Genomic DNA, 27,172 nt, shown 5'->3' with positions numbered 1-27,172 from the left:
CAAACATGCACATTTATGCGCCTGGCCTCTAGATATCTGAACATGTGCACACCAAAACACTGACAATAATCTGATATTTTCAGGTGAAATTTCATTCATTCATTCATTCATTCTCACTGTGCAATATCATTTTCCACTTGTGCAATTTTATTAATAGTCTGTTTATTGTCAATACTGTGTATACTGCTACTATTTTTAACCTTCCTTTTATTTAAATGGTTCATATTTTATTACACTTTGTTTAGCTCTTTTTTTTTTTTACTGTGTTAGCTGATGCATCTTGTTTTTTGCACTATCCCCTTTGCTGCTGTACACTGCAAATTTCCCCACTGCAGGACTAATAAAGGAATATCTTATCTTATCTTATCTTATCTTATCTTATCTTATTTTATTTTATCTTATTTGATCTTATCTTATCTTATTTGATCTTATCTTATCTTATCTTATCTTATCTTATCTTATCTTATTTTACAGTAAATATGTGGATTGCAAAATTATCCACACTGACTGCAGCGCTGAACCAATCACAGTGTTGGAATTGCTAAGTCCCGCCCCCTTGGATACAGACTGGCCAATCAGAGTGCAGCATCGGCCAGCTACGACTACAGGGTGGGTTCCGACAAACTCCTGATTTTCTACATTTTCAGGCTGTTTTTTGGTGATTTCGAGTCACGGTTAAACTTTGTGCTTGGGGATGTGTAATAGTGATACTCGTTACCCGGAGAGGTTGAAAGGAGATAAATGTATGGATATATGTTTCTAAAACGGTACGTTTCTACGTAAAACTTGTGGAGCTAACATTAGCATAGAACGTTAGCATAGAACGTTAGCTTAGGTCGCAAAACATTTGATCATTGTGATGAAGGTAACGCAGTTTATAGTCTAAGTATATAGTATATACGACTAATGCAGTGAGGGCAAATGTACTACGGAGTATTAGGGCCACATTGAGGGGAAAAAATCGGATATCTCCAGAATAAAGTTATAATATTACGAGAAAAAAGTTTTAATATTACGAGAAAAAAATCATAACTTTACGCGAAAAAAAGAAAGTGACACGTAAAATTACTACTTTATAATATGACTTTATTACGACATTTTCTCATAAATCTATAACTTTATTTTCATAACATTATGACTTTATTCTCGTAATATTACCACTTTTTTTCTCATAAATCAAAAAAAAATTACCGACTTTATTCTCAAAATCACGGATTTTTTTTGTTTCCCTCACTGTGGCCCTAATACTCCGTCTCGTACTGTCGTACCATAGAGGTCAGTGGTATGATAAATAAAAATGAAAATGTAAACAAAAAACAGTTATTCATTTCCATTTCTAAAAATCCACCGGGAGCCACTTGAGAGGAGCTAAAGAGCCGCATGTGGCTTTGGAGCCGCAGGTTGCAGACCCCTGGTGTAGGACGTTAGCGTATCGTTAATTCCAGGGTTTGATGCTGCCTGCCTTTCCTGACCTGTTAGCTACTTTCCCAACTCGCTAGTGTCTTCTGGTGGCTGTTATTTAACAGTGACAGAAAAAAATGGCCACGATGGACTTTTAAATTTTTTTTTTTATTAAAGATAATTCATTTACAAATGTTAAGACATTGTAATTTAAACTCAATACTTCTAACATACACGGAACAATTGGATAGGAAAGATAAAATAATATAATAACAAAAATAAAAGAGGGGGTAGAAAATAATTAAAGGAACAAAAAGAGAAATGCATAAATAAATAAATAAATAATAATAAGACTGCACTCTTCCATAGTAGCTCTATAGGGGTCATCATCATATATGTTCAGTTCTTCATAAGCTCTGAGGAGAGACTTTGCATGTTGCCCTTTCAATAGTCTTAAAGCACTGAGATGATTGTCCACAAAGTCTCTTTTGAAAATGGAAAATAGGGGGTTCATTTTCCTCCATTTGGATGCATGGATGAAAACATTTGCCAGCAGTATCAGATTGTTCAATATCAAGTCACTCTTAGTGTCCTTCATGTTAATACCAAACACAATATTTTCTCTTGTGAGAGGAGCAGAATATATACAGTGGAAAAACAGATGATCAGTATTTTCAATCTCAGTCTCACAGAAGTTGCAGTTATTGTGATCAACATTAAATCTCAGGCCGTGATGGACTCAGCAGACTCTTTTTACTGGCCCAGTGCTCCAGGAAGCCAACCATGCTGTCCTCCATACAACCAGCTGGTCGTGGACTGGCCTGTCTCTGGAGCCTGCTGGTCCTCTTGTGTCTTTCCTCTCCTCTTGGACAGACCTGGTGGTATATGGCAGCATAGAAGGTATGGTGATGCCTGTGTGCTAGTGATGTGTCGGTCATGAACGAGCCGGTTCATTGAGCCGGCTCTTTTAAGTGAACAATAAGAGCCGGCTCCCGTCAGAGAGACGTTTTTTTTCTTTCTTTTTTCTTTAATTAATTCAAGGCAGAATGATAGGACGATCTTCTCCGCGCCACGGGCACTCCATGCACTAACTGTGACTGAATGTGTGTTAATGACGTCCGTGCAACCAATCAAGTTGATGACAGACAAGGATCATACCATCAAGCAGGGCGGGGCAGGGTGTTCAGGGCGCGGTGATGGTCTACAGGTACAGAGCAGGAGGGAGAGGAGGAGAGAAAGATGAGGAGTGCAAATAGCAGACAAGACGAGTGACATTTGGAAACAAAGCAGCATATAAAATTATGGTATTCTGGAAATTTTAAGGTTTAGTATAATTATATTAAATAATTTAAGTGATATATGTGCACACATACTAATCATAGGTCAAAACAGCGCTACATTTGGCTGAATTATAAAAGGCAGAAGTGGTAAAACAAAGAGCCGTTTGGGAGCCGAAAGAGCCGACTCTTCTTGGTGAGCTGAGCCAAATGATCTGACTCATTAAAAAGAGCCGGAATTCCCATCACTACTGTGTGCCCCCCAATTCAAGATAAAACATGAGGAAATATTCCAGTAAAATGTTCAAAAATGACCCCCATACACACTTGCAGGATCCCTGTAGAAATGTCTGCGTCAAGTGGGACACAGAAAGTCGTGATTTTGTCTTCAAAATAAAACGCACACCATTCTTGTGGAACGTAAATGTGCTTTTATTTTGAAGGCTGTAGACTGAAGTACTTGCCTACTGTATGTGGCTTGACACTGGTGCAAGATGTCGCTCATTCTTTCTGGACCGAAGCTGAGACCCAAATGCGCATCGCTGACCGACGCATCTTCTTAAAAAAAAAAAAAAGAGCCAGCTGCTGCTCTCCCTAAAAACGGCATGTGACATGTAGCAAGGAGCAACCAAGGGGTTTTATTCTGAAAGGAACACACATGGGAGATGTGACCAAATATTTGGAGGAGGCAGGATTTGACAGTGTATCAAAATTGGTGTGAAACCGAGTACCAAACCTATCCAGAATAGCAGTCAAATGCAAAGGGATTTTTGTTGTCAAGCAAGTAAACTAACAGATGTGGTAAAAATGGAAATGACTGTCAACATCTGTCTCCAAATCCTATCGAGCTGAAGGTGGAGCAGGATTTTCGGTGGGGCTCTCTGTGAGGTGTGATGGAATAAAATGCTGCGCATTACAGCTTCTACTACAGGTTAATCTAAAACGCACTTGGAATTTATTCTTGACCTTTTTTTTTATGTTTTTAGGCTTTTGCTGTGTTCTGCAACCGCATCGAGGAGGATGGTCTTTGCCCTACATGTGATTGTCATGTCTTCGGCGTTTTTCAATCCCAGCTTTGCCTTCAGCTCCCACTTTGATACAGGTAAGGGTCAAACTGGTGAATAGCTTGAATTTATCCATTTGCTGCAGACCTGCTTGTGATGTATGTATGTTTCTTCGTGATCAAGCTGAGTGTTTGATTCAAGGCCACTGTGTCTTGGTGCTATATCAGGCTATTTCTTAGTCACCAGCAGCAGCATCAATGCCATAACATCATCATCATCATGACAGTGAGCCTAAACATCAAAAGATTAGCTCGGGTGTGGGTGTTTTACATCCAATCTGTCCCTTACAGCTCGGTAACAAGAGGGTTAAAAGTTGTGCCTGCACAGATTCTGCATAGTCCTACACATATGTCCCTGCAGCTGAGTGTGCATGTGTGTATTGTGTGCTTGCTAAATGACTACAACATTACAGAGGTGACCTGCTGACAGAGGAGCATGGCTGTACTGCTTGAGGTTGCTTGTTCTTGGTGTCTGTTTGGATGCAGCGTTTAATCATCCCTCGGGTGTCTGGGTGATGGTGAAGGAGAACCCAGGTGCTGCTGCTGCTGCAGTGCTGTGGGACCACCGAGCAGGAAGTCCTGGCCGTCCTGTGTGAGGGCTTGAATTGGAGCAGAATAAATAACCGTGTGCAAGTGTAAACAGGACTGAGAGAGAGTCCCTGCACTGAGCACAGTGTGCTGAGCATACAAATGACGGTGAGTCCAGTGGCTCTCAAGTTTCAGGGCTTTCTATCTGTCCTCTCCAAACCAGCACACTCTCACTCAGTGATCCCTCTTTGTCCTATTATTCCACCCCTCCTCTACCTTCCTGTGACTCCTCCAGCTCTCAGTCTTTGCATCTCTTCTCTGTTGTCCCTCAGAATGCGACACTAAAAGAGGCTTCCATTTAAAGTCAAATGGGTTATTTATAGGAGGTATGCTGTCCCTGTGCATTTGGGAAGTGTCTGTGCTTACAATAACATTGTAAGACATTATAGCAAGACATAAGAGACCATTTTAACTGTTAACAAACACAGTTTTATTATGTGAAGCACCACAGCAAGACAACTGATAAGGGGACATGGAAAGGATGCTTTTACCATCCCAGAGCATTTTTGGATGCAAAACAACAAGAGACGAAAATAGGAATGTAGTACATTGACACGCATTCACAGCTTTGAAGGATTCCTTCATAAATAATGACTGACCTGGTTCTGCTCTGCTTTAAAACACACTGCACAGAGAAACACAGACTGGTTTAGTGTTTTAGGTATTTGGGAAAAACCATGACAAAAGCACTTCTCGGTGTGGAATGTGTAGTGGGTGCTGAGCCGGCTATCCCTTGTTCTGTGCAGTGAAATATGATACGAACCTACCGGAGGAGTGCAATCATTTAATTTTGAGGCAGGATACATGGTTCCCAGCTGAGTTATGGGTAAAATGTCTGCTAACTGTGGCTCTTCTGGGGCATCTTATAATTTAATTGTCTTGGTATTTTCTTTTCCTGGAAGAGATCTCAGGTTTTTAAGAATTTCCCCCCAGGAATGTGCAGGGACACATTTTCTTTCATCAGATGACAGTAGCTGAATGAGTAGCCTCAGTGACAGGTGACAGGTCAGGGTGGAATCACCACACGCACTGGGATTGGTTAAGCTTTAGGAGTGGGCATGTACATGTAGCTGGAGTGGAGGATAGGCGTCTGGATCGTCACTCTCCTGTCATAATGATCTACATTTCTCATTAGAGCGCCACCTCACTCGCGGTCCTGTTCCTTCCTAGTAATTGCGCTGAGAATTAATGTTGCCTAGGCGATGAAAGGGGGCGTGAGGAGGAACCAGTCATTTTCATGGCCAGTGCTATAAGGACAGAGAAACGTCTCTTAAAGGGGGAGGGACACACAGCATTCAATCAGCTGTAGTTGCTGAATACGTTGTCTTTGAGGCTGAGGAGTAGATTAATAAAACACACCCAGATTTCCAAACACAAAATCCAGCGTTTGAACTGTAGCACTGCTCAAACCGCCCTCAACAGCTGCACTTCCTCCCTTCGCCCGGGGCTATGTAAGAACATAGTGTGCTCTACCTCTCCACACACTTGCACAAACAGTCACTCATGCGCAAACACACTCAGACAGAGGAAAACAACTATGAGGCCAGGTCAGCCGTCACATTGCATGGCATTATATAAGCCATCAGCGTGGACAGGACACACCGTGGCAGGATTTAGTTTTTTTGATCTCCTGACCACATCGGCCCTCACATGTTTGGGGGCTTGGTATGTGTGCGGCCAGCCGGGGGGAAAGTTGGGTGCATGTGTGGCATTCTGCACCAGTGACAACTGCAGCGCCTTGCACCTGGCTTACTACTGCTTCAGCACCTCGGAGAGCTCTCCCATCAGGAGAGGGAGCAGATGTGTGTGTGGTAGCTATTTGAAAACCTAGCTGCATCCTGCGAACAGAATTAATATGCATCGCTTTACTGTCAGGGCAAACAGAAGACAGACCGACCTGGAAGGCAGCGCCGATACACCAACAAGCTGACAATGCAGCAACTGTGGGAGACTGTCTTTCAGCAGTCTCCTCTGGTGCCTGGAGGTGGCAGTGGCAGCTAGTGTGCACGTTACGGACGGTATCTCAGTGTAGATGCAAAACAACACACACTTTACATGTTCCCTCGCATACTCATAGACACATCACTGCAGGCTATAACCAAGGTGGTACTGATACCAGAGAGGAAAGATGTTAAAAATGGTGCCTTGACTTGCTCTCGGAGCTCCTCCCACTGACTCGGTCAGTGCAAGCCAGTGCTGACTGTTTGATTATTCATCTCTCCATGTGTAACCAAGCACTTTAGTTACATAAGTCAGCCTCTGGGGGAACTAGAATAAGAATGAAGTGGATATAGGAAGCAGTCAGGGTCTCCTCTATGTGTTCTCTGTGTGATGTTGTGGGTTTTCTTGGTGTCCTACCCGTTTAAGGCTTGTGTGTGTCTGTGCAAATGCATACTTAACAGGTTTCATGCAGTATTTAAATCACCACCAAGTATAATGTCTTGTTGAATATAAAGCCATTTAGCAACACCGTCACATAGTGGTGGACGGAAGTGGAGAAGTTTGCTAGTTACGAAGCCAGGTCGAGGTGTGTTGGACTGATTTCAGGGATGTTTTATGATGACAGCCAGGGGGGAAAAGCAGATGCATGATGTGTTTTTCACGTGTTCAAAAGGGGCCGCTTCAAATTGGTTAGACAGGTGGAAGACATTTGGGTGAAAAGTGTGACTGTGTGAATTCACTGCATGCGTGTCAGAGTGGGAGTATATGTGCTTAACAATAGCAGCAGGAATCCAGAAGGATATGGGAGGAATAATGAATACATGGTAGCCAGCATAACTCACACTAACTTGTTTTGCTCAGGTATGTTTGTTTTTCAGGCACAAACACATCCCCACACAAAACGTACACACACGCTTCCTTTGTCTGCATCATGAGACTCGGAGCTGAAATGTCATTCCATTAGTGCATATTTCTATGTCTGCATATGGTTTGCACATGCATCTAATTTTATCAGGCCTAAACACATGCAGGGGCCCAATCACTCCTTCCTGTGTGTGTGTGTGCAGAGCTCTATTCTGTCAGGTCTGTATGCTTTAGTCATAGATTATACTATACGACTAATTTGACGTTTAAACAGAAGTTTAAACTTAGATTAGTCGACTACTAAAAGTAAGAAAACGCTCAGAAAAAAGTCAAAATAGATCACTTTAATCTATAAGGTTAGTGCTTATGGGCCATTTGAAATCCTAATATTTCAGTAACCAAATCATATTTTAAACACCACCAGAAGCAATTTGTCCCCAGAGTCCGCTCTGGTTGCTCTGTTAGGAATACGTCTCACGAACCCGGTGTGCGGTGTAATATTTGATGAAACGCCAGTGGGGACTGTAGACTAAGAGGAGTGATGGTTTGGCAATGCTTATAGGCTACCATTAGTATCTTAGTGTGCAAGTTTTATTACCTGCCGCCTTCTCTTCCCCCCACCTCCATCTCTCTCAAACACACACAGCGAGCGACGCATGCTCAGCCCTAGTCGATGTAAAGTAAAATTAATTGTCGCTGTCCTCAGTTCAAAAGTCGAAATTTATTGAAAAAATATAGATGTAATAATTTCCAATGAAATATTCTGCTTCAATCCATATTTGTTGGCGTTTAGCCTTTCAAAAATGACTTTTCCACAGCAGTCAAAAGCCTGTTTACACCAGACATTCAACGCTTCATTCGAAAACCTCAATCAAAACTTTGAATGTAAATGAATGACATGATACAGCCCTATCTGCTAGTCAATCCAGTCGATCAGGAGATAACCAGACCGAATTCTGAACCCTATTTTGTAAAGAGGAGGTGGAGGCAGGCGGAGGCAGGCGGAGGCCGGGGGAACGCGGCGGAGTGGAAGTGAGTCAGGAGCAGCTGATGAGTTCAGATCCCAGCCGTCGCTTCTGGAGGAAGAGCAGTAGCTCTCCACAGCAACAGCTGATATAGCATATGTCAATATGTAATTTTAATGTGTACATTAAAGAGGACCTATTATGCTCAATTTCAGGTTCATACTTATATTTTGGGTTTCTACTAGAGCATGTTTACATGCTTTAATATTAAAAAAACGCTGTATTTTTCTCATACCAGCTGTGCTGCAACACCTCTCTGATTGGTCAGCTGGCCCACTGTTGTGATTGGTAACTAGCTTTGAGGGTGTGTTACTTAGTGACATCACCACGTTACGGAAGAAAAGGCATGACTTAAAGCAAGGCGTTTCAGGCAGTTCAGGAACAGTGTTTCTGTGTGGGAGAGTAACTCACTTTGGCGTGGACTTTGTAACTTTGCAGACCTTAAATGCACGGAAAACAATAAACTGTATCACACTAAAGGAAAGGGACAAAGCACAAAAGCATCATAGGTCCCCTTTAATAAAATAATACGTTTAACAAACGAGTATTTCTGGTGCCGACTAGCGAGGTTAGCAATGCTTTATCAACTAGTGGATTAATCGCGCACATCCCTAATGCAGAAGTAGAGTTCAAACAAATTGTTGTGAAATCAGGAGTTTGTTACGAGCTTTACTGAAATATAATTTATTGTCTGTCCATGTAACCAAATGGTGAGAAAGTTCACCAATCGCGTACTCATGTCCAAATGAGTGATAACACATTTCAACAAAGTACAAGGAAAGCACTAGGCCCATTGGGATATCACAAGTTCAACTTTTTAACATGTGATTTTGGTAACTGACTATCCTAATATACTGGTATTGATTAAATATTGTGATACCAACCGAATAGTTAAAACACTTGAGTTGAAAACCGTTGATAGCCACTGATTTAACTGACTGCATTAGTCCTTTTGGCCCTCTTTTAAGAGCTTTACATGATTTCCATATCCAACTTTGGTTAGTTTTTCACTGTTACATAAATATATAGAAATGCATGCATGTATCCTTCATTACAGTTTTCTCTAGTGTTACCGGGCCATTCCATCTCATATGAAAGTAAAACCTCTATGAATGTATTTTTCAAGTGGTTGATCTGCTTTCTTAAAGGTGCTATGAGTAGCATTTCTCTGTCATTGTTGAATTAATTAATGAGGATTATTACGTCAGAGGTGAAACATTAATATCTCATGGGATTGTTAGTGCTGGTCTTCGGCAGAATTTACATTTCCTATAAACTGTGTTGCTTCCTGTTGCAAAGAGAATCCTTAAATCCTCCGTCTAGTTTCCTCCTCTATTTGACTGAAGAGGATAAACATATTTTCAGTCCGTTCATTCATTCAGCCGTGTGTTTTCCAGTGTGATAAACTGCGAGCAGCTTTTGTGCCATTTGTGCAGAAGGAACAGTCGCTCTGATTCCTTTTGTGCTGCATAATAATCACCCAATTCAGCAGATTTCCTTCAATATCTGAAACCAGACAGCCCACACTGCGAAATGCAGAATAGAGGCCAGTCTCCTCTGCAATAACCTGGTACATTAATTATAATAATGTCTCGAATAAATGAATTATTGATGTTAAATATTACACCTTTACATGCAATGAATGCCCTGGTCGTGTAGTTGGTGAAATCAACTCAAAAAGTCCGTCCATCAGAGACAGAGTTGATACTCAGACCATTTTCTTTCCAGCAGTGTGCCCTTGCCTGGGCTGTCAGGGGACGGACATGACAGGCCTGTAATGCTGATCCATGGTGGTCCTCCTGGGCTCTCACTCCCAGTTAATGACAGTTATCATGGCTCTCTGCAGGCCAGCGAATCCCTCTTCCATCTGCAGTCATTCACAGAGAGCGTGGCTAGAGAACGGCAGAGAGGATGCACATGGGTGGAGGATACGGTACCCTGCCATTAATCGCGCTGTTCCTTTTGCTGTCAATTGGAGACTGACATGTGTGTGCACACGTGTGATTGCCGAGTGCTTCCTCCTCTGCATGTTCAGCCCTCTCTCATCGCAGTCTGATGCTTCTTGCTCTGCAGTTCTGCTTTAGCTCTCCTTTTCCCCAGAGCATTTTCTTTCCCTCCCTCTGTCCTAACTCATGATCTCTCCCCTCTCCATGCAGCCCGTAACAGAGGGTTGCTGTCGGACGTCTTCCTCTCTTGGGAATCCGGGCTGTGTCAGAGCACAGCTCACTTCTCCTTCAATGCAGCTCCTCTCGCTCTCCCAGTGGGGAAAAAAAGAGGAGTGCTAACTCTAGCCGTTCTGCATCCCTAGACGCTGATACATATAGAACAAGTCTTTTAAAAAACAGATGCTCAAATTACATCTTGACACCAAAGATGAGCTAACCACTTGAGCCAACAATTGATCCGTAACGATTGTCCTTATGCATTCTATTTACACATGCACAAAAGCAGTGGAGAATCGATATTTAGCTTGGCTTATATACAGGAAGACAGCTCTCTGTCAATTACCTGAAGCTGTAATATGTATTCAGCTGTAAGCCGATTGTTTTCATTGTCGTTCTGTAGTAGGCAAATATCATTGTAGCTCTGAAAGTTTTCTGCATGTGTGTGTATTTACTTATGTAAATTCTTTGGCTCTGCTCCTGCTGTCTCCTGACTGACCTGTAAAGCTAAACCTAAAGGTCACACTTCTCTCCTGTCTCTATCTATCTAGTCTGCTGTTGTATCCTAAGCACAGCATCCTGTGAGTGTATGCGTTTTTGTTGGAAGCCACTTGGTGCAGCTCAGGCAGGGCAGATGGAGGAGCTTGTTTGCCCCTGCAGCACTGTCCTGAATTTAAACGCATGCTCAGAGAGATTTGGGGCTCTTTCTGCTCTCTTTTATGTGTGCTATGCTTCCCCATTAGGAAGCACTGAGGGGAAGTGGAAGGCAGTTAAGTGGCTGAATGATGGCGGCAGCTAGCCTCCTTTTGCAGGCGGTGACACTAGCATCCACAGAGTTTTCACAATCACTGACTTTGATATATTGCTGTCAACGTTTGTTCACTTTGACTCGGCACCGATCCACTGTGCGCACAAATCCCTTCTCCTACAGTTTATCTCAAATGACTTTATAAACGCCACTATTTTTGTGGACTTTATTCAGCTTTTTCTTGATGTTCTTTTTGGCCCAGATGTCAAGCAAGCATCGGACTTCTGCAGAAGTCCAGGTCAGTCCTCTCCCACTCATGTTTACCTGTCGTTTACCTGTGTTCATCTCAACAAATGAATAGTATGTTCCTGCAATAGAGGAAGCTGCAGTTTCAGGACCGCAGTCCTAGGACCGCATGTGTAGGACCCTAGTTTTTCGCAAAGCCTACTGTCTTCAGTGTAAATACTTGTTTAATACTTCTTGTTTTACCATTTCAATGAAGTTTAAATAATCATAACAATTAAACTAATCTGGCTGCCTGTTAACCCCCACAAAACGTGTTATCAGCCAGTCAAATGTCAATAATCTCACATGTTTCTATTAGGTTTTAGTTGCATCTCTGGACTCGTTGAGACCTTCAGCGGTTCTGTCGTACTCCGCTGTACAAACAGAGAGGTAGTTTGCAAGCAATTTGTAAAAGTAACATTACTTATTTTAACCCAAACCATGATCTTTTCTTTCCTAAACCTAAGGAAGTAGTTATATTGCCTAAATCTAACTGTTTCCATGGTGGCCACACAGTTTTCATGGTCATTTAACATAGGCTATTTCTAATTAGGGGCTAATTAGAGTACGACTACTGCATTCACAACTGCCCAAACGAACCACTCCAGAGTTCGATTAAAACGGACTAAATGTTGGTTTGTGAAAGCGCCCTAAAACTTCCCACAGTCTTTTTGCTGTATATTCCATACAGTTTAGTCATTAGTACCTTGAGGACATGTTTCTACTGTAAGTCAACCTAGCCTTCCTAACAGACACAAAGCTCAGTCTGTGGCCACTGACCACACATCAAATGGAGACTTTTACATAACACAATAGCTTCATAATGTATGTCCCTATTTGTGTCCGGTCTATGAATACCAACTGCAGCCGAAACTGTATCTCACCCTCTCCTCTTTGTCTCCCCCTGACTCTTTCTCAAGACGATTTGATTGCAGTGGTGTGTAGTTTGGCACACTGCCCGCCCTGCAGCACTGTCATTACTTGGTCTCTTGGTCAAAAACAAGAAGCTGTGTGTGTGTGTGTGCATTTGTGCATGCATAGCAACCACACCGGCAAGAAAGAGACAAAGTGAAGTAAAGATGAGAACTCACAGGGAGAGACACTTCTGTTTTGCAGGTTTGTGTCAAAGCATACAACATTATCTGTGGTGTGTTCGAGCTCCTCTTCGTGGACTTGGGGTCGCTGCTGTCAGGAGCAGAAACAACAGCCCACTGCTCTTGAGTTACCACGGAAACTCCAAAGTTATCCCATGCAGCCCAGTGCAACACCTTGACTGGGCTTTCTGTGTGGGTTCATATCTGAATACAAACACATGGCTCGGCCCTGGCCGCGATGCAAGTGTGGGAGGCCACACTGCCTTGAATAAAATCCCTATTTTCTCTCTGCAGCCTTCCCTGCACTTGTTTGTCCTCTCTACCTCTCCTACACATGTCCATTTGGAACAGATTTGTTGAATGCACGATGAGCTCTATCGTGTAAACCGGGTAGTAAATATCCCAGCAGCTGTAGATGTGACATTCACTTGCTTCATCTACAGCTGCACAGCAACAGAAAGCCCTACCTCGCTAGTGCATGCTTTATTTATGATGTACCATGAAAAGCTCAGTGGCTGTGCTTAACGCACTACATTGTCATCTCGTACATAACATGCATGAACACACATACACCCTTGAATTTGAGCATTCCTTAGGTTTCCTGCGTCCTCCTTGAGCCCCCGCATAAATTTCTCTCGCTCTGTTTATTACTCTCTGTCAGTGTGTCTGGTATTTCAGCAGCAGGCGCTATTGCATTTTATGGCTGTTATTTAGTTGCATGTTGAGAAACATGCATTATCAGCTCTTGCTCTGTGACTGTGAAGGACGCCGCTAATTCTTTCCTGCCACAGATGACTGCATGGCCGTAATCTGACAGCACGAGCAAGGCTTCATTAATCCAAGCTGAAGGAGTCATAGATTAGTTGAGTGAAACCGATCCGGAGCGGGAGTGCAAAGTCACGCTTAATATTGATAAGTCTCACTTTTGAGAAATGCAAAGCAACAGCAATGGCCCCCTCATTCATCCTCTTTACACCCACACATCTTTTCCTCCCTCCCTTCATCCCACTGCCTCTTCCTCATCGTCGGCCTGAATTTGCGGAGGGGCCTCCATCGCTCTCCCCTCCCGTTTGTCAGGACATGGCTCATCTTCCTTCAGTCCTGAAGACAGCTTTTTAATAAAGCGGGTATGAGCCCGGCTTTAAGTGCTTTATTTTCATTTCGCCGTGCAGCTGCTGAAGTAATGTGTGCTCCTCAAATATTTATGGAGGTTCCCGGGTCGTCGCTCTCACAGTTCTTCAGAGAGAGTGGGAGATGAATTCCTCAAATGTCGCACTTATGAAAATAGTGCCACTGATTTTCCTCTGGATGACCATATTAGACTTTCTGGTGGTGAATGACGAAGTAAGGTCTGTTGTAGTTAAAACTACATACAAAAAAATCAAGCTACCAAAACTGTAGGTATAACAACAATTCCAGGATGATGAGGATTTTTGATCCTCCATCTATTCATCCATTTTCAAACCATTCGTTTTGATCATAGTGGTGAAAAGATGAGCAAGAAGCACAAACGTCGTTTGTCTCTGCAACTTTCTCCAAATATTTTAGGGGGATTCCCCCAAGCTCTGTCTGCCCTGGAGTCCACACTCAGCCAATCATGCACTTGTAAATACTTGCTGGCTGTTTTTTCGATCCAAACGCCCGCTTAGAGATATTTCAGCTTGATACCAGTAGGCTAGTAGAATCTCAAATAGAAGAGGCAGAGAGGTACACTCTTGTCAGAGTCCAGTGTACATGTGGATCTTATGAATGCAAACACAGCTCCGAATGTAGAAGGACAAATGGCCGTCTGTTACGACTCTACAGGAAACAGTAGTGGTGGTTTGCCAATTTCCATGATGCCTTCATTATCTGCGAAAGAGTAAAAGTTCGGTCCACTGTTTAGCGCCTGTGTTCACCATCTGCTTCATCAGTGGAGGCTTGACAGTTACCAGTTACCTCGGCCTCGGACTCGATAGCTATTCAAGGTAGACAGCTTATCACGATGAATGAGGTTTTGTGGTGGGAGGAAGTGGGCAAGATCGTACACTTTCTACTTCAAGGTGAAAAGTTGCATATTGTTGCTTTTAAAACTTAATATGAAGAGATGTATTTTTGTGGGAGATGATCTTTGCTGAAATAGGTATAGAAAGATGGTGTGTGTAGTAAGGGCATAACAATAAAAAAAGGCGGAAACAGAGCCATTGATCAGCCCTGAGGCTTGCACGTCATGACAGCCGACTTAATAGAAATTGCAACATGTGGATGTGTGTTTTATGTTGTGTCCTTCAGTGAGCCCTGAATCACCACTCCCTCTGATTCAGCATGTGTCATCACTGTCCCTGGCACCATCTGCACAGTGTGCTTCCTCTCTACTCTGTCCACCTTCCTCACATCCATCCACCCATCCATCCATAACCGATGTGCAGCATATTGCTTAAAAAATGCTCACAAGTTTCCATTGAATGGCTGAATAACATCGTTATAAAGTGCTGAATCTCCATTGGAAATTAGGCTAATTTATCTGCGTAATGGCAGAGAGGAAAAAATGCGTGTTTGTAATAGTTGTATTGATTCTTGGATGTGAATATTCATCCCTGTTTCCCCTATCAGCCTCTACACAATGTGTGCTGTCACCGCCCACGCAGGCTTTGTGTTGTGGTATGTGTGGTGGATCCAGAAAGGGCGCTGCTTGGGTTAGCTTCTCCATCTTTTCCACTTCACAGTCACTTTGACATTACAGACACACAAGCTGTTACAGCATAATATAGACGGGAGGGTGCTCCGGTGTACGAGGCACCAGCAAAAACGTGTTTCTTCCAAAAGTGGGTAAATATAGAGGGGGCATGAGGTTTACCGCACCGTAAACGCCAATCAACTAATATGTGTTGGCCAGCAAGGTTGTTACCATGGTGATGTGTTGGCGGGTCAGTGCCCAAAAACACACACACATGCTGTAGTTCTTAAACCAGGCTTCAAGTAGGAACCTAGATGCATTGTGCCTGTCTGTCTTCATTGTGTGTGTGCATGTAGGCTTTATGGCCGTGACCTCATGGTCGAGCTTTGGTCGGAGCGGTACTGTTTGGGCCACAGGAGCTGCTGGGTCTGGAACAGTGCGTTCCCCACAGCCAAGTGGGTCAGGACCGCAGAGTCTCAGTCAGTGAGCTGGAAAAGTATGCACACACAAGCATCACACACCACAATTACTGGTGGACCCAATGGGCACAGGAGTGCCATGCTTGTGTTGTCCTCACAAGGATAGAGAAATAAAGGGAATCCTGGAGTATGCAAGTCCTCTTCTTTAACAGGCTATAGCCGGGTTTCCAGCAAAAAGTTCCTGGTAATTTCAGTCCCGGGACTATTTTTCAAGGAACTAAAAGAGTCCTTCAGCCCATTGTTGTCTGCGTTTCCGTAGCAGCTGCGAAAGCCTGCGAAAATTAGTCCAATGGCGTATGAAAAAGCAACATCACATGGGACGAGGGCTGCTCACAACAGTCAACACACTCTGCAACCATAACATTGCAAACTCAAGCCCAACAGGCAACAACAGCTGTCAGTGTGTCAGTGTGCTGACTTGTCCCAAACTGCATGTGATTATCATAAAGTGGGCATGTCTGTAAAGGGGAGACTTGTGGGTACCCATAGAACCCATTTTCATTCACATATCTGGAGGTCAAGGGACCCCTTTGAAAATGGCCATGACCGTTTTTCCTCGCCAAAATTTAGCGCAAGTTTGGAGCGTTATTTAACCTCCTTCCCGAAGAAAATTAGTGGCATTAAAACGATTTTACATTATTATCATTAGCGTTAACTGTGACATCCATACTTTTAATGTTATCAAACAAAGGGAAATGCTCTCCCCTCGTCCTAAAATGATACTAGAGTACTTTCTTGTTTTATGAATGAAGCGATACAGTTGAAGCAGCGACGCTGTGCGTGTGTTTTACCATAAGCGACGGTCATCCCTGCAACTTGAAAGTTCCTATACTTTCAGAAAGTACAATCCCCGACCAGGGCCATTTTAGTCTGTAAAAAGGCTCCGGAAAATGTCTCTGGACTGAATTTAGACCCTGGTCCCTGCGGTCGAAACGCAATGAGTTCCTCAAAAGGTCCCTAGTTCCAGGGGGAAGTTCCTGCGGTCGAAACGGGGCTTATGATAGATAGATTTACAGCAGATGTAGAAAGGGAGTAAACATGGAGGCCTGGGACTTGGGCATTTCAGAAGTAGACATGTTGGCATAATGCAGTGTGCTGCTGACAGATGGTGGAGTTCTGACAGATTGCTGTGGTTGGCGAGTTAAGTTTACTTGTGGGTATAGTGCTTACGATGACAGAGGAGTTCAGAATATTCACTTTCTGTTTTTGTTTTTTTACAAGAATACATGTTGTGAGAGAAACCGTTAATGAGAACTCGGACCAGAGATGCATAAATACGTTTTATTTAAACAACATGGGAAAATAAGAAGTAATGGATTTGCTGTCTATTAAAAGGGGAAAGCTCTTAGCCGGGAATTTCCGACCACCAAAACATTTCTTAAGATGTGTGTGAGCTTAATTTGGAGAACTAACCACAAAGTATGTAAATTTACCATCATATGAAACGCCTTAACGTCTTAATAACGACTCCACTGATTTAACTCATGAAGATCAGCTTACTTACTTAATCTTTGAAAACAGTTGCGTGACGTCTTTGTGTCTCTGGGGGGAGCTGTTTATAGTTTTCAGGAAATAACCCTGATGATGTCATAGTCATTTTTAACACACAGCCCGTTTTTTTGGCGACTACGTCCACTTCTCATATACAGTCTATGGCATTTACCTGGCCAGGAGATTCTAATGAAAGATGCTATTGAGGTGTGTTGTGGGAGTTGTAGGCCATTTCCAGCATTTTTTTGGAGCTTGAACAATACTAGGGACTAGAAGTCAAGGATTGTTCTCTTTATGTCTTTCACAAATTGCTCAACTACGTGGAAGCCCAATACTCAATTGCTGTAATACCCCTTAAATTAAAATATTCCATAAAGCAGCTCCATCGAGAGGTGATCCCTCCGCTAATGAAAATGACATTAGGGCACTCTTTATAGTAGCATAATAGTGACTAGTTAAAAAGTGTGAAGGGACTATTACTGAACAGAATGGGACCCTAAATAATACATACAGACAAATGAGAAAATCAATGCTCCATGAGCTCATTTTAAAGCATTAAATATGAAGGTCAGATATATGTGCACATTATATTTTCTCCAGCTGTGCTATGAGATGGAGGCTATATTGATGCTCTCCTCATCGCTCCCAGTAGACGGCTAATGCAGGCAGTGGTTAGGTGATGTAGTGCAATAACCTTTGAGTGTCCAATACTTCATTGATTGAGGTTGAGTCCCGCAACCATTTGTTGTTTGGATGCTACAGGTGTACAAATGTTTGTTTAAAGATGAATGCAGTGGGCCCTGATGTGGATGTTAATGAAAAGGCATGTTGGTATGGAGTGAAGAATGAATGTGTTCAGTGAAGGTTTCAATCTCTTTCTCTCTTTCATCTGTCCCGGCAGGAGGTTTAAAACTGTAAATCAGATTTATATGGATGTCCTCAGCTACTGGAGGCTAAAAGACAAACTGACACATGTGTGCTGCACATATGCACGCAAGAAAAACAGTGACAGATGGTGAAAAAACTCGCACAAAGCCCCGAAATAAGTACGCACAATCACCAATGAGCATGTGTGTGTGCTCTCTGTTTATTGGTCACAGACCCACAGAAAACATTTCTTTGACAGACTGCGGTTGAATTAGACCTTTTTCGAAATGCTTTGCACTCAAAACAGAACTACGTCACATTGTGTGCTGTGATTTAATAGCATTGTGTGCATTGTTCTGGAAAGCAGTTATTCCAATTAACTAAATTATGGGTTGTGTTTTGAGGGCGATTTTTGCCGAGCGTTTCAGAAAATGAGAAGCAGATTATAGATTCGCGGTAAGCATTTTCATTCATCGGTTGTTTACATTGAGACAGAACGAGCCACTACACCTACTCTGGCGCTGCTTTATTAAATTATTATCCAGAGGGAGTCATTGTGTTTGTGGGTGGTGTGAAACTCTTTGCCTCGATGACTCAGAGTGCATAGTAACTGCTGTAATTAAGCCACAGGAACCTGATTCCCTATTCAGAGTTACAGATTCTAGCGATGAATAGGAAGCAGAAGAGAATGCTAATTATGAGTCTCATGCTCCTTTCTTCAAGCTGCCAATTAAACGGTCACAAATCATCTGTGTGTGTACAAATCATCTTTGTTTCCATTTAGTTTTAATTTCCTGTATGTTTGCCATTTGATCTGTGTGCGGCTCCACCTTTTTAACACTGGCGTCATCCTTTCCCATGTTGCAGATGGGGCTCCGCTGAGCGAGCTGTCGTGGCCTTCATCCCTGGCGGTGGTCGCTGTCTCCTTCTCCGGCCTCTTCACCTTCGTCTTCCTCATGCTGGCCTGCCTCTGCTGCAAGAAGGGCGACATCGGCTTCAAGGTGAGCTCACTGCTGCCCCCCGCTGGACGTGGTGAGGAGAGCACAACTGTGTGTGTGTGTGTGTGTGTGTGTGTGTGTGTGTGTGTGTGTGTGTGTGTGCACGGTGGATGGGAATCCGTGATTTACATGTGAAAATAACAGAAAAGGAACTAATACTTGTAAAGTATCAAATATGTGTTTCTAGTACTAACACACACTGTACAGACATGAAAAAAAAAAACATCTAAAAGCCTTGAATATATTTTAATAAAGTGTCATTCAACCTCTTTTTAGTGTGCCACTAAGTAAAGGCTGAATTGAGGTTGAAATAAAGCAGGGCTGCAGCTAAAGATTATTCTTTTATTGTTGAGTAATTTGTTGATTTTATTCTTCACTTAACCACTTAGTCTATGAAATGTCAACCAAAAATAAGTGTAAAAATGTTTTGCAATGCCCAACCAACAATTGAAAACTCAAAAATATTCCATTTAAAAAGGATAAACAGAGGAACTTAAATCCTGGAAAGAGCAAATTTGATTGATTTAATTACTTAAATGACTAATTTGTTGCCCACTGTTTTCCTTTCAATCTACTTATCAATTCATTTTTTTAAGCTCTAAAATAAATGTGTCAAGATTGAGTGCCAATTTAAAAAAGAAAAAGAATTGAAAGGGAGCATTCCTGTCCATCACTTGGTACATTAAAAGATTTTTTTTTAAATTTCCTGAAAAAAGTCATAATTAAATGTAAGGGCTGCAACTAACAATTATTTCCATTATCTGCCGATTATTTTCTCAATCGTTTTGTCTATATAATGGTGAAAAGGTGGTGGTGATGCCTTTTTAAATATGTTGTTTCGTGCTATCAACAATCCAAAATCCCAAAATATTCAGGTTACTTTCCTGTATGACAGAGAAAAGCTTCAAATCCTCAAATTTGAGAAGCTGGAACCAGAAAATGTTTGGCATTTGTGCTTAAAAAATGACTTAAATTTATTATTTGATTATCAAAACAGTTGCCAATTAATGTTCTGTCAATCAAGTAATCGCTTAATCAACTAATTATTGCGGATGACTAGAAGAAACGCTTTGGTACTGTGTTAATATTTTACGTTAGAAGTGATTCTCAAGAGACTTCAGTATCATAATCGTATTGATAAAGACCCCTAACTTACATTTACTGTAAATGCTGAAGGACTAATGCCTCGTAGCCTTGGTCCCAGGCTGCCATTGTCTCTATGTTGCCTTCAGCTGCCAGCATGACTCAGCCATGCTGTGTCAAACATCAGCGCTGCACTGAGCGGCTGAGGGCTAACAGAGACTGACACAAGCGGGGGGCATACGGAGAGGCAGAGGGAGGAGAACCCCCAGAGACTGTACTGGCTGCTCCTTTTCGTTACTAGCTCCCTCATTAACTCGCTGCTCATATTATGGCATTAGCATCAAAACATATTTTTCATTTTGGTCGGGCCTTTTTAATGTCTGTAGCTCTTTTAGCTGGAGAATGGATAAATTACAGCCCCGACTGAACAGCCGTCTGTTAAGATCACTTATGCAGAATCGTTTTGCAATTTGAATAATTCCTCGTATGAATTATGGGGCTAGGAATGGAGGGAATAAAAGGACAGGAGGAAGAGGATGAGAGCAGAGCAGCTTGTTTTCTTGTTCATGTATGTGGTGAGAGTCAGGTCTGTGCTTCGGCATTCACACTGAGCAGTGGGAGCAGCCTGTGGGAGGTAGAAACTGCTGCAGGGATAATAGTGCCACTAATGAGCCCGGCATAGAGGAGGCCCATTAACAACTTCTGAACTTTTCTTATGTGTGTGTGTGTGTGTGTGTCTGTCCCACGCCAGATCGCCTCATTACGTGAACGTGTATTTTAATAACCTGCAGGAACGGCAGGAGTCTGGGTCTGTGTCGGCTAATGACAGAAGGATGGCTCTATCTGCTAAAACAACAATAGTTGACTTATTTTGTCATGATACCGTAAACCACGGCCCCACCTTGAGCATGGTGGATTTAAATATGTATTGATTCCTGCAGAGGTATTGTCTTATAGCACCGTGTCATCAGAGAGTTCAGGGTGAAAGTGTAGCTACAGTACAGCTGCCCTCGAGCTGGAAAACAATCAATATCTTTCTCATGGACACTTCAGCGGCGCAGAGTGACAGTTACAAACCACTATGCCACCCTGACTATGTTGTTTTAATCCTCGCATGATTGTCCATTGTGATTAAGTGTAAATTAATCGCACATTTTTTATCTGTTCAAGATGGAGAGTTAAAGGGGAGTGGGCAAATATGCTTGCTTTATGCAAATGTATGTATATATTTATTACTGGAAATCAAATAGCAACACAAAACAATGACAAATATTGTCCATAAACCCTCACAGACTTGACTATGACTTGCCCAAAACTGCATGTGATTATCATAAAGTGGGCATGTCTGTAAAGGGGAGACTCGTGGGTACCCTTAGAACACATTTTTATTCACATTTCTTGAGGTCAGAGGTCAAGGGGGCCCTTTAAAATGGCCATGCCAGTTTTTCCTCGCCAAAATTTAGCATAAGTTTGGAGCGTTATTTAACCTCCTTCTTGACAAGCTGGTATGACAGTTCTCAGGCAATTTGAATTTAAAATATTCTTAATTTATTTGGGTTATGCTAAAATTGTACAAAACAAATAGTTACTTTAGTGAATACAAAATGATGCTTGTTGTCTTTATCATAGTTCACTGTAATTCCTCTATCAAACTATCAAATCTTCTCCTTTCTCTCTGAGTCTGGCAGCAAACTTCACAGAATGGTTCCCCCCTCTTCTTCCCTTCTCTTTGGCCCCGGCCCGTCACTCAACAGCTCACTTGTAAGGTGTGCATTCGTGTGGGACCTGCAAAAATTGCACCGTTGCGCCCGTCCAAAAAGCTCCATTATTCCTCTCTCCATCGCGGTGCTCTTACTGGAGCGCGTAGTGTGAGGCTGGGTATTAAGTGCTTTCTAAACTGAAGGCTCTCTGGGGAGCTATGCAACGCTGACTCACAGCCAGGTGCTCCGCTTTCACACTTCGCTCTGAGGAGAGTGGCAGATGGTTCTCTTGAATGAGAAAACACACATTCCTATGTATATAGACACACACACAGTGGTGTTTTAGGACACCTGTAAACACACACACACACACACACACACACACACACACACACACACACACACACACACACACACAATGAGCCATTCAAATATTTCATATTAGTCCATCCTGCAACCCACTCTCCTGCTCTCCTCCTTTCTCATTTCCTCCTGTTTCTCTCCTCATCTTTTTCTCCTTTCTTTACCTCTGTGGTTGCTGCAAGTGGGAGATGTAAGAGGCTTGTAACAGTTCATTAACCAGCGGATGGATGGATGGCTCAGTGCTTGTGAACAGAGCACCATTGCCAGCCCAGTTTCCCAACATAGCCACAGCCTTAGAAACTGCTAACAAGATGGCCTTGAATCGCTGTGGGATGTTGCTTCGTGTGGTAGGACGTGGTTAGAACAGCATCAAGAGGGGCTTTGACTGAAAGACATGATTTATTAAATGAAATTCAAGAGACTTTCAATGTCTGCTATGACCTAAACAATTATACAGACGAGGACATCATCATAAGTGCAGCATAAGCTTGCCTCAATGACTAATTCATGTGTATGACCTTCTTTAGTGCTGACCTGCTGAGGTTATAATTGACCCTCTCTAAGTCCCGCCCTTTTGCGCTCTGTTCTCCAGTTGAGCAAGCTTGGAACCCGCCAGAACCTCGTTCAACTTTCCCTTTTCCTGTTATACTTAGATATTCTATGTCTGTTCAAAGGTAACATTATTAAGTAAGTCACATTGGTGTCCCAATCTTCACGGACACATTGTATGTAGTCACGGATACTACGAGGACCTTTCATTTTGTGGCGATTTTGGCGGTCCCCGTGGACAAAAGTGTTTCTGAGCACCAGATTCCCTTTGGAGAACCTCTCCTTTTAGTGCAGCAGGGTCGGACAGTCTGCCCCGCGCAGTCCTTGTCCTGGTTCTCCCATGCCTCCCTTCCCATCCAGAGGGCCCAGCAATACGGCCTGGGCCTTGAGCAGCGTGGTGTCGGCTCCCAGCGGGGACCGGCGAAGCAGCGAGGCGAAGCTCTGCTCCTGGCCGGAGGAGGAGTAGCTGCTGGAGCTCTCCGCCTCCCGTCAGAGGTCCGATTGCAGGCCGAAGGCGTCAGCGAAACTGGATCTGGGTCTGTCCACGGCTGGCTGGCCGCTGCTGGAGGCTGAGCTGAAGGAGCAAAGTAAAATCTGTCACAATGACAGTGTGTTGTTCAGCAGTGACGATACATAGAGTATGCTAATAATGTGGGGTTCCTACTGGATTCCTTCCAGGGAAAGAGTAGATTTTGAAGACAATTTCCAGAAAATACTGGGATCTCAATTAACACAATTCAAGCCTCACTCACAGCCCAGAGTGACCGGGATAAGTTAGTTTTTTTAGGTTTACACTGGGACTAGTGCTGAACAAAAATGTGCACTTTTTCCAAACAGAAGAATTAAAAGAGCATAAAAAGTATGAATATGTAACAATAACACAATCATAATTGAACACATAGGACTCACAGAGTTGTTTACTCTTAGAAATCTCGACCCACTCTGACAATACTCTCTGCCTTATGATCTGCCTCATGCTGCAGATTATGCAGTTTGTCTAGTTTACTGTTAATATACTGTTTCTTTTGGCTGCGTCTCTTCTACTGCTCAGCTGGTTTTTCTTAGCATTTACACCATGAAGGTTGAAGGTGTTAAAAGCACTAAATAAAAGCTACTTGGCTGAGTAAAGACAGGTCAGGAGAGTAAAGGACAATACAAGATTTGTCTGGCATGTATGTGCAAAGTATCAAAAATGTCTCCTTCCTGCTATGCGGTATGTCCGCACTTTCCATACATGCTGTATGGGGGTTTCTATATCAGGGACACACTACATTAGAGAGCAAGGACACTGCAGTAGACTGGGGAGCAACGATGGATAGGGGCAGAAAGAAGAGTAGTAGGGATGAAACAGACAGAGCAGAGGATGTGGGATATATGGTGTAGGCTACAGGGATGGAAAGAGAGAAGGTCACTATCTCGCATTTAGCACCTTTAACCTTTTCTATTGTTAATATATAAATAAAGGTTAAACAAATATAAACAGTATTTACTCTATATGTTAGTTCTGGTTATCTTTTTTTTTGTGCACAGTAGAGGATGTAGTTGCAGTTACATGTTGGTGTAACGGGGAAACATTCAACAGAAAGTTCTGGTCTAGTGATTATTATTGATCACAGTCCAGAACAGGTATTTTGTATATTTTTGCAACATTATTGTGTAATAAGCCATCCTTTTTCAGTCCGTACAAACCTTGAAACCTTAGGATGTACAGTACTAATGCAATGCCCTGCACTGGCAGATGTATTCGCACGGTTTAAATCATGAAGCTCCAAATAATCGGGATGCCACAGTGGTGTTTCCTCTCAAATGTTTTAGACATGATGCAAGTGGTGACGTTTCACAAACTAAAACATCCTTTGAGAATAAGAAGTCCTCATAAATAAATGCCAAAATGTACTTTTTACTCTGTAAAAACAAACACAAAAACGAGATGTATGTGAAATCATTTTGTTTTGCAGTTGTTTGACTAGATTGTTTCGTGATGGGAACCTTGGTTTGTATATGTGAGTGTATATGAGCAAGAAAGAAAAGCCAGAAGGAAAGAAAGACAGGCTTTGTGTATACAGTTTGAACACACACATTAGTGTGTTCCCCCTACAGCGTCTTTGTCGTGACCCACACAATACGCCCCGCAACGTACATGACTTATGCATATAGCTCGGTGGGCGTGCCTCAGTGCATTTGAATGCCCTCACAGTTGAACCATTGTCTCCCACTATCTCAGTGGTAGGATGGCTGCGAGTGGGTGACTAATCCAAGCGTGTGTCTTTGCACCAGGAGTTTGAAAACACTGAGGGAGAGGAGTACCAGGCAGATCTCTCCGCCCTGGCCTCGCCTTCCTCCCAGAATGGCCCCGAGGTCTACATCCTTCCCCTCACTGAGGTCTCCCTGCCGGTGTCCAAACAGCCCGGCAGATCCAGTAAGAAACTACACAACACCGTCAAAACACCTCAAAGTTATTTCTGCTTGGACTTTTAATGACCTGTTTTTTAATTTTAGTTTTTGCTTCCTGGTGTTTTTCCTTTCTTCTTTTCTCTCATCTTCTCTCTTTTCTGTATTGCATATCTCTGTAGTCCTTTTTAATTTCCAGCTCTTTAGAAAGAGTGCATGTCTGCCACACTAACAGACTTTTAAAAAAGGTTCTTACATCTCTGGAGCATAGCACACGTGAATTATGTAACATCTTACTGGCTCAATAGATTTGGATGAGATAAAACATTTTATCTACCTTAGTTGAAGCAGACATGGCCTACTTCATTTTGTTATCTTGTATTATATGTCTCTTCTTCATGCCCTCTCTCTCAACAAGGGACATACATCTGTCCATTGTGTAATGCATTTAGAAATCAACCTACATGCTCTATGTGAAAACTGCAGCCCACTGGAGAGGAGGGAATCTGACCACCCAGTATACATTATAAACGGGTTTCTGTGTGTGTTCGTTAAATACATGCTGCTTAACATTAAAGGGATATTTCTGGTGTTTTGAAGTGGGGTTTTATGAGGTACTTGTCCATTATTAGTGCATTACCTAAAGTAGATGACGGTCGGCACGCCCCCAGTTTGGAGAAACAGACAAAGCAATGTACTGCTGTGGACGGGGCCGACACAAAACGTATTTTAGCTTCCTAAAAGAATGGCCAACCTAAAAAAATCAATATCAGTTTAAGTGTACGCTATATTTAGCATTTTCGGCGGTTTAACTTGCCGTTGGACAGCTATCCAATCAAGCTCGTTCTCATTCCCAGGGCGTCAGATACCGACGCTTAAGGCACTCTTTAGCATTGGGAAAGTGTGCATGGAGTGTGGTGGCGTAGTTTTAAGAGCGAAAAGACACGTGGCGGGCAGGCGGGAGAGAGGGGAGGTGGATGGGTCCAACAAACACGAGGCTTTCATCCGGGAGACCGCTGTTCGTGTCCCGTGCATCACGTTAAAATCAATTGTTCGTTCATGTCCAGTGTTCACAACGTTCCGCGTCAATTTCACTGTACAAATGTAGTCGTTTTTAAGCCATGTTGTTTTTTCCTAAACCTAACTATAGTGGTTTTATTGCCTTAACCAAAGCAACTGTTTTTGTTTACTACCCAACATTAAGCATGTGTTTACTGCGTCCAAAAAGAGTGACGCCGAGTTGTCTGAAACAGAAGTCAGTATATGACGAGTTGGGATGAGAACACGTTGTCCAGTCTATGTTTCAGACGGGGAACTGAAGCCGTTATCTATGGTCCTGTAAAGCAACCAGACTCCATTGAAAAAAGACGTAATTTTACCTCACAGAATACGCGGTTACAGAACACGCGGGTTGCTGGTCAACCGCTGCCTCGATCGGTTAGTTTGAATTCACCAGAGTTACACAATATCGCAAACAAACTAACCGATCGAGGCAGCGGAAGAACGGCAACCCCCGTGTTCTGCGAGGTAAAATTACAGGTTTTTACAATGGAGTCTAGTGGCCTTGGCGAGAGCATAGACGATACAACAGCTTCAGTCCCTTGTCGAAAAGGGCTGTCTGACAGCAAGGTAAAGCAGTGAAAATATTCTAAATATAGCGTACACTTAAACAGATTTTTTTAGGTGGGCCTTTCTTTTAGGTGGCTAAAATGCATTTTGCTGCCGGCCCCGTCCTTAGCAGTACATCGCTGTGCTTCCGTGCGATAACTCCTGTCTGCTTCTCCAAACTGGGGGCGTGCCGACCGTCATGTACTGTAGGTAATACACTGACTATGGATAAGTACCTCATGCAACCCCACTTCAAAACAGCCGCACTATCCCTTTAACATGAATCTCCTATTTTACTTCAGTCTTACATAATCCAACATCAGCACTTCAACACACGTCCATATTATGTTGGTGTGTTTAATTTCTATATCCACGATCCTCCTACGCATCGTCACAGCCTGTTTGTTCTTCTTCAGGTCATTCCGCCTCAAACCCAGCCTGTTAAAATGTGTGTGTGCATCATGTATGTGGACTAGAGTGTGTTTGTGTGAGTCTCAGTGTATGTAAGCCAGATCCTGGGTGTCTCTCTCCCTGCATGA

The 27,172-nt window shown here is 42.8% G+C and overlaps 1 protein-coding gene across 3 annotated transcripts in view; it reads left to right on the top strand.

The window, feature by feature from the left end:
- The first annotated feature begins 645 nt into the window (after positions 1-645).
- aatka (apoptosis-associated tyrosine kinase a) overlaps positions 646-27,172 on the top strand; it is a 38,910-nt gene continuing 12,383 nt past the window's right edge. The window contains exons 1-4 of one of the 3 annotated variants that reach the window (XM_074656518.1): positions 646-767; positions 3,665-3,780; positions 18,809-18,942; positions 24,912-25,053. In XM_074656518.1, coding sequence (XP_074512619.1) covers positions 742-767; positions 3,665-3,780; positions 18,809-18,942; positions 24,912-25,053 — 418 coding nt within the window. In that variant the 5' untranslated portion in view covers positions 646-741. Of the gene's footprint in view, positions 768-3,150; positions 3,567-3,664; positions 3,781-18,808; positions 18,943-24,911; positions 25,054-27,172 lie in introns of those variants that run through there. The other 2 variants (XM_074656520.1, XM_074656519.1) reach the window with 2 other exon arrangements.

This window comes from Sebastes fasciatus, chromosome 13 (genome assembly GCF_043250625.1).
Source record: "Sebastes fasciatus isolate fSebFas1 chromosome 13, fSebFas1.pri, whole genome shotgun sequence".
In the NCBI taxonomy this organism is placed as follows: domain Eukaryota; kingdom Metazoa; phylum Chordata; class Actinopteri; order Perciformes; family Sebastidae; genus Sebastes; species Sebastes fasciatus.
Note: the sequence above shows the minus strand (reverse complement) of the source record. Positions and strands in the feature narration are given on the sequence as shown.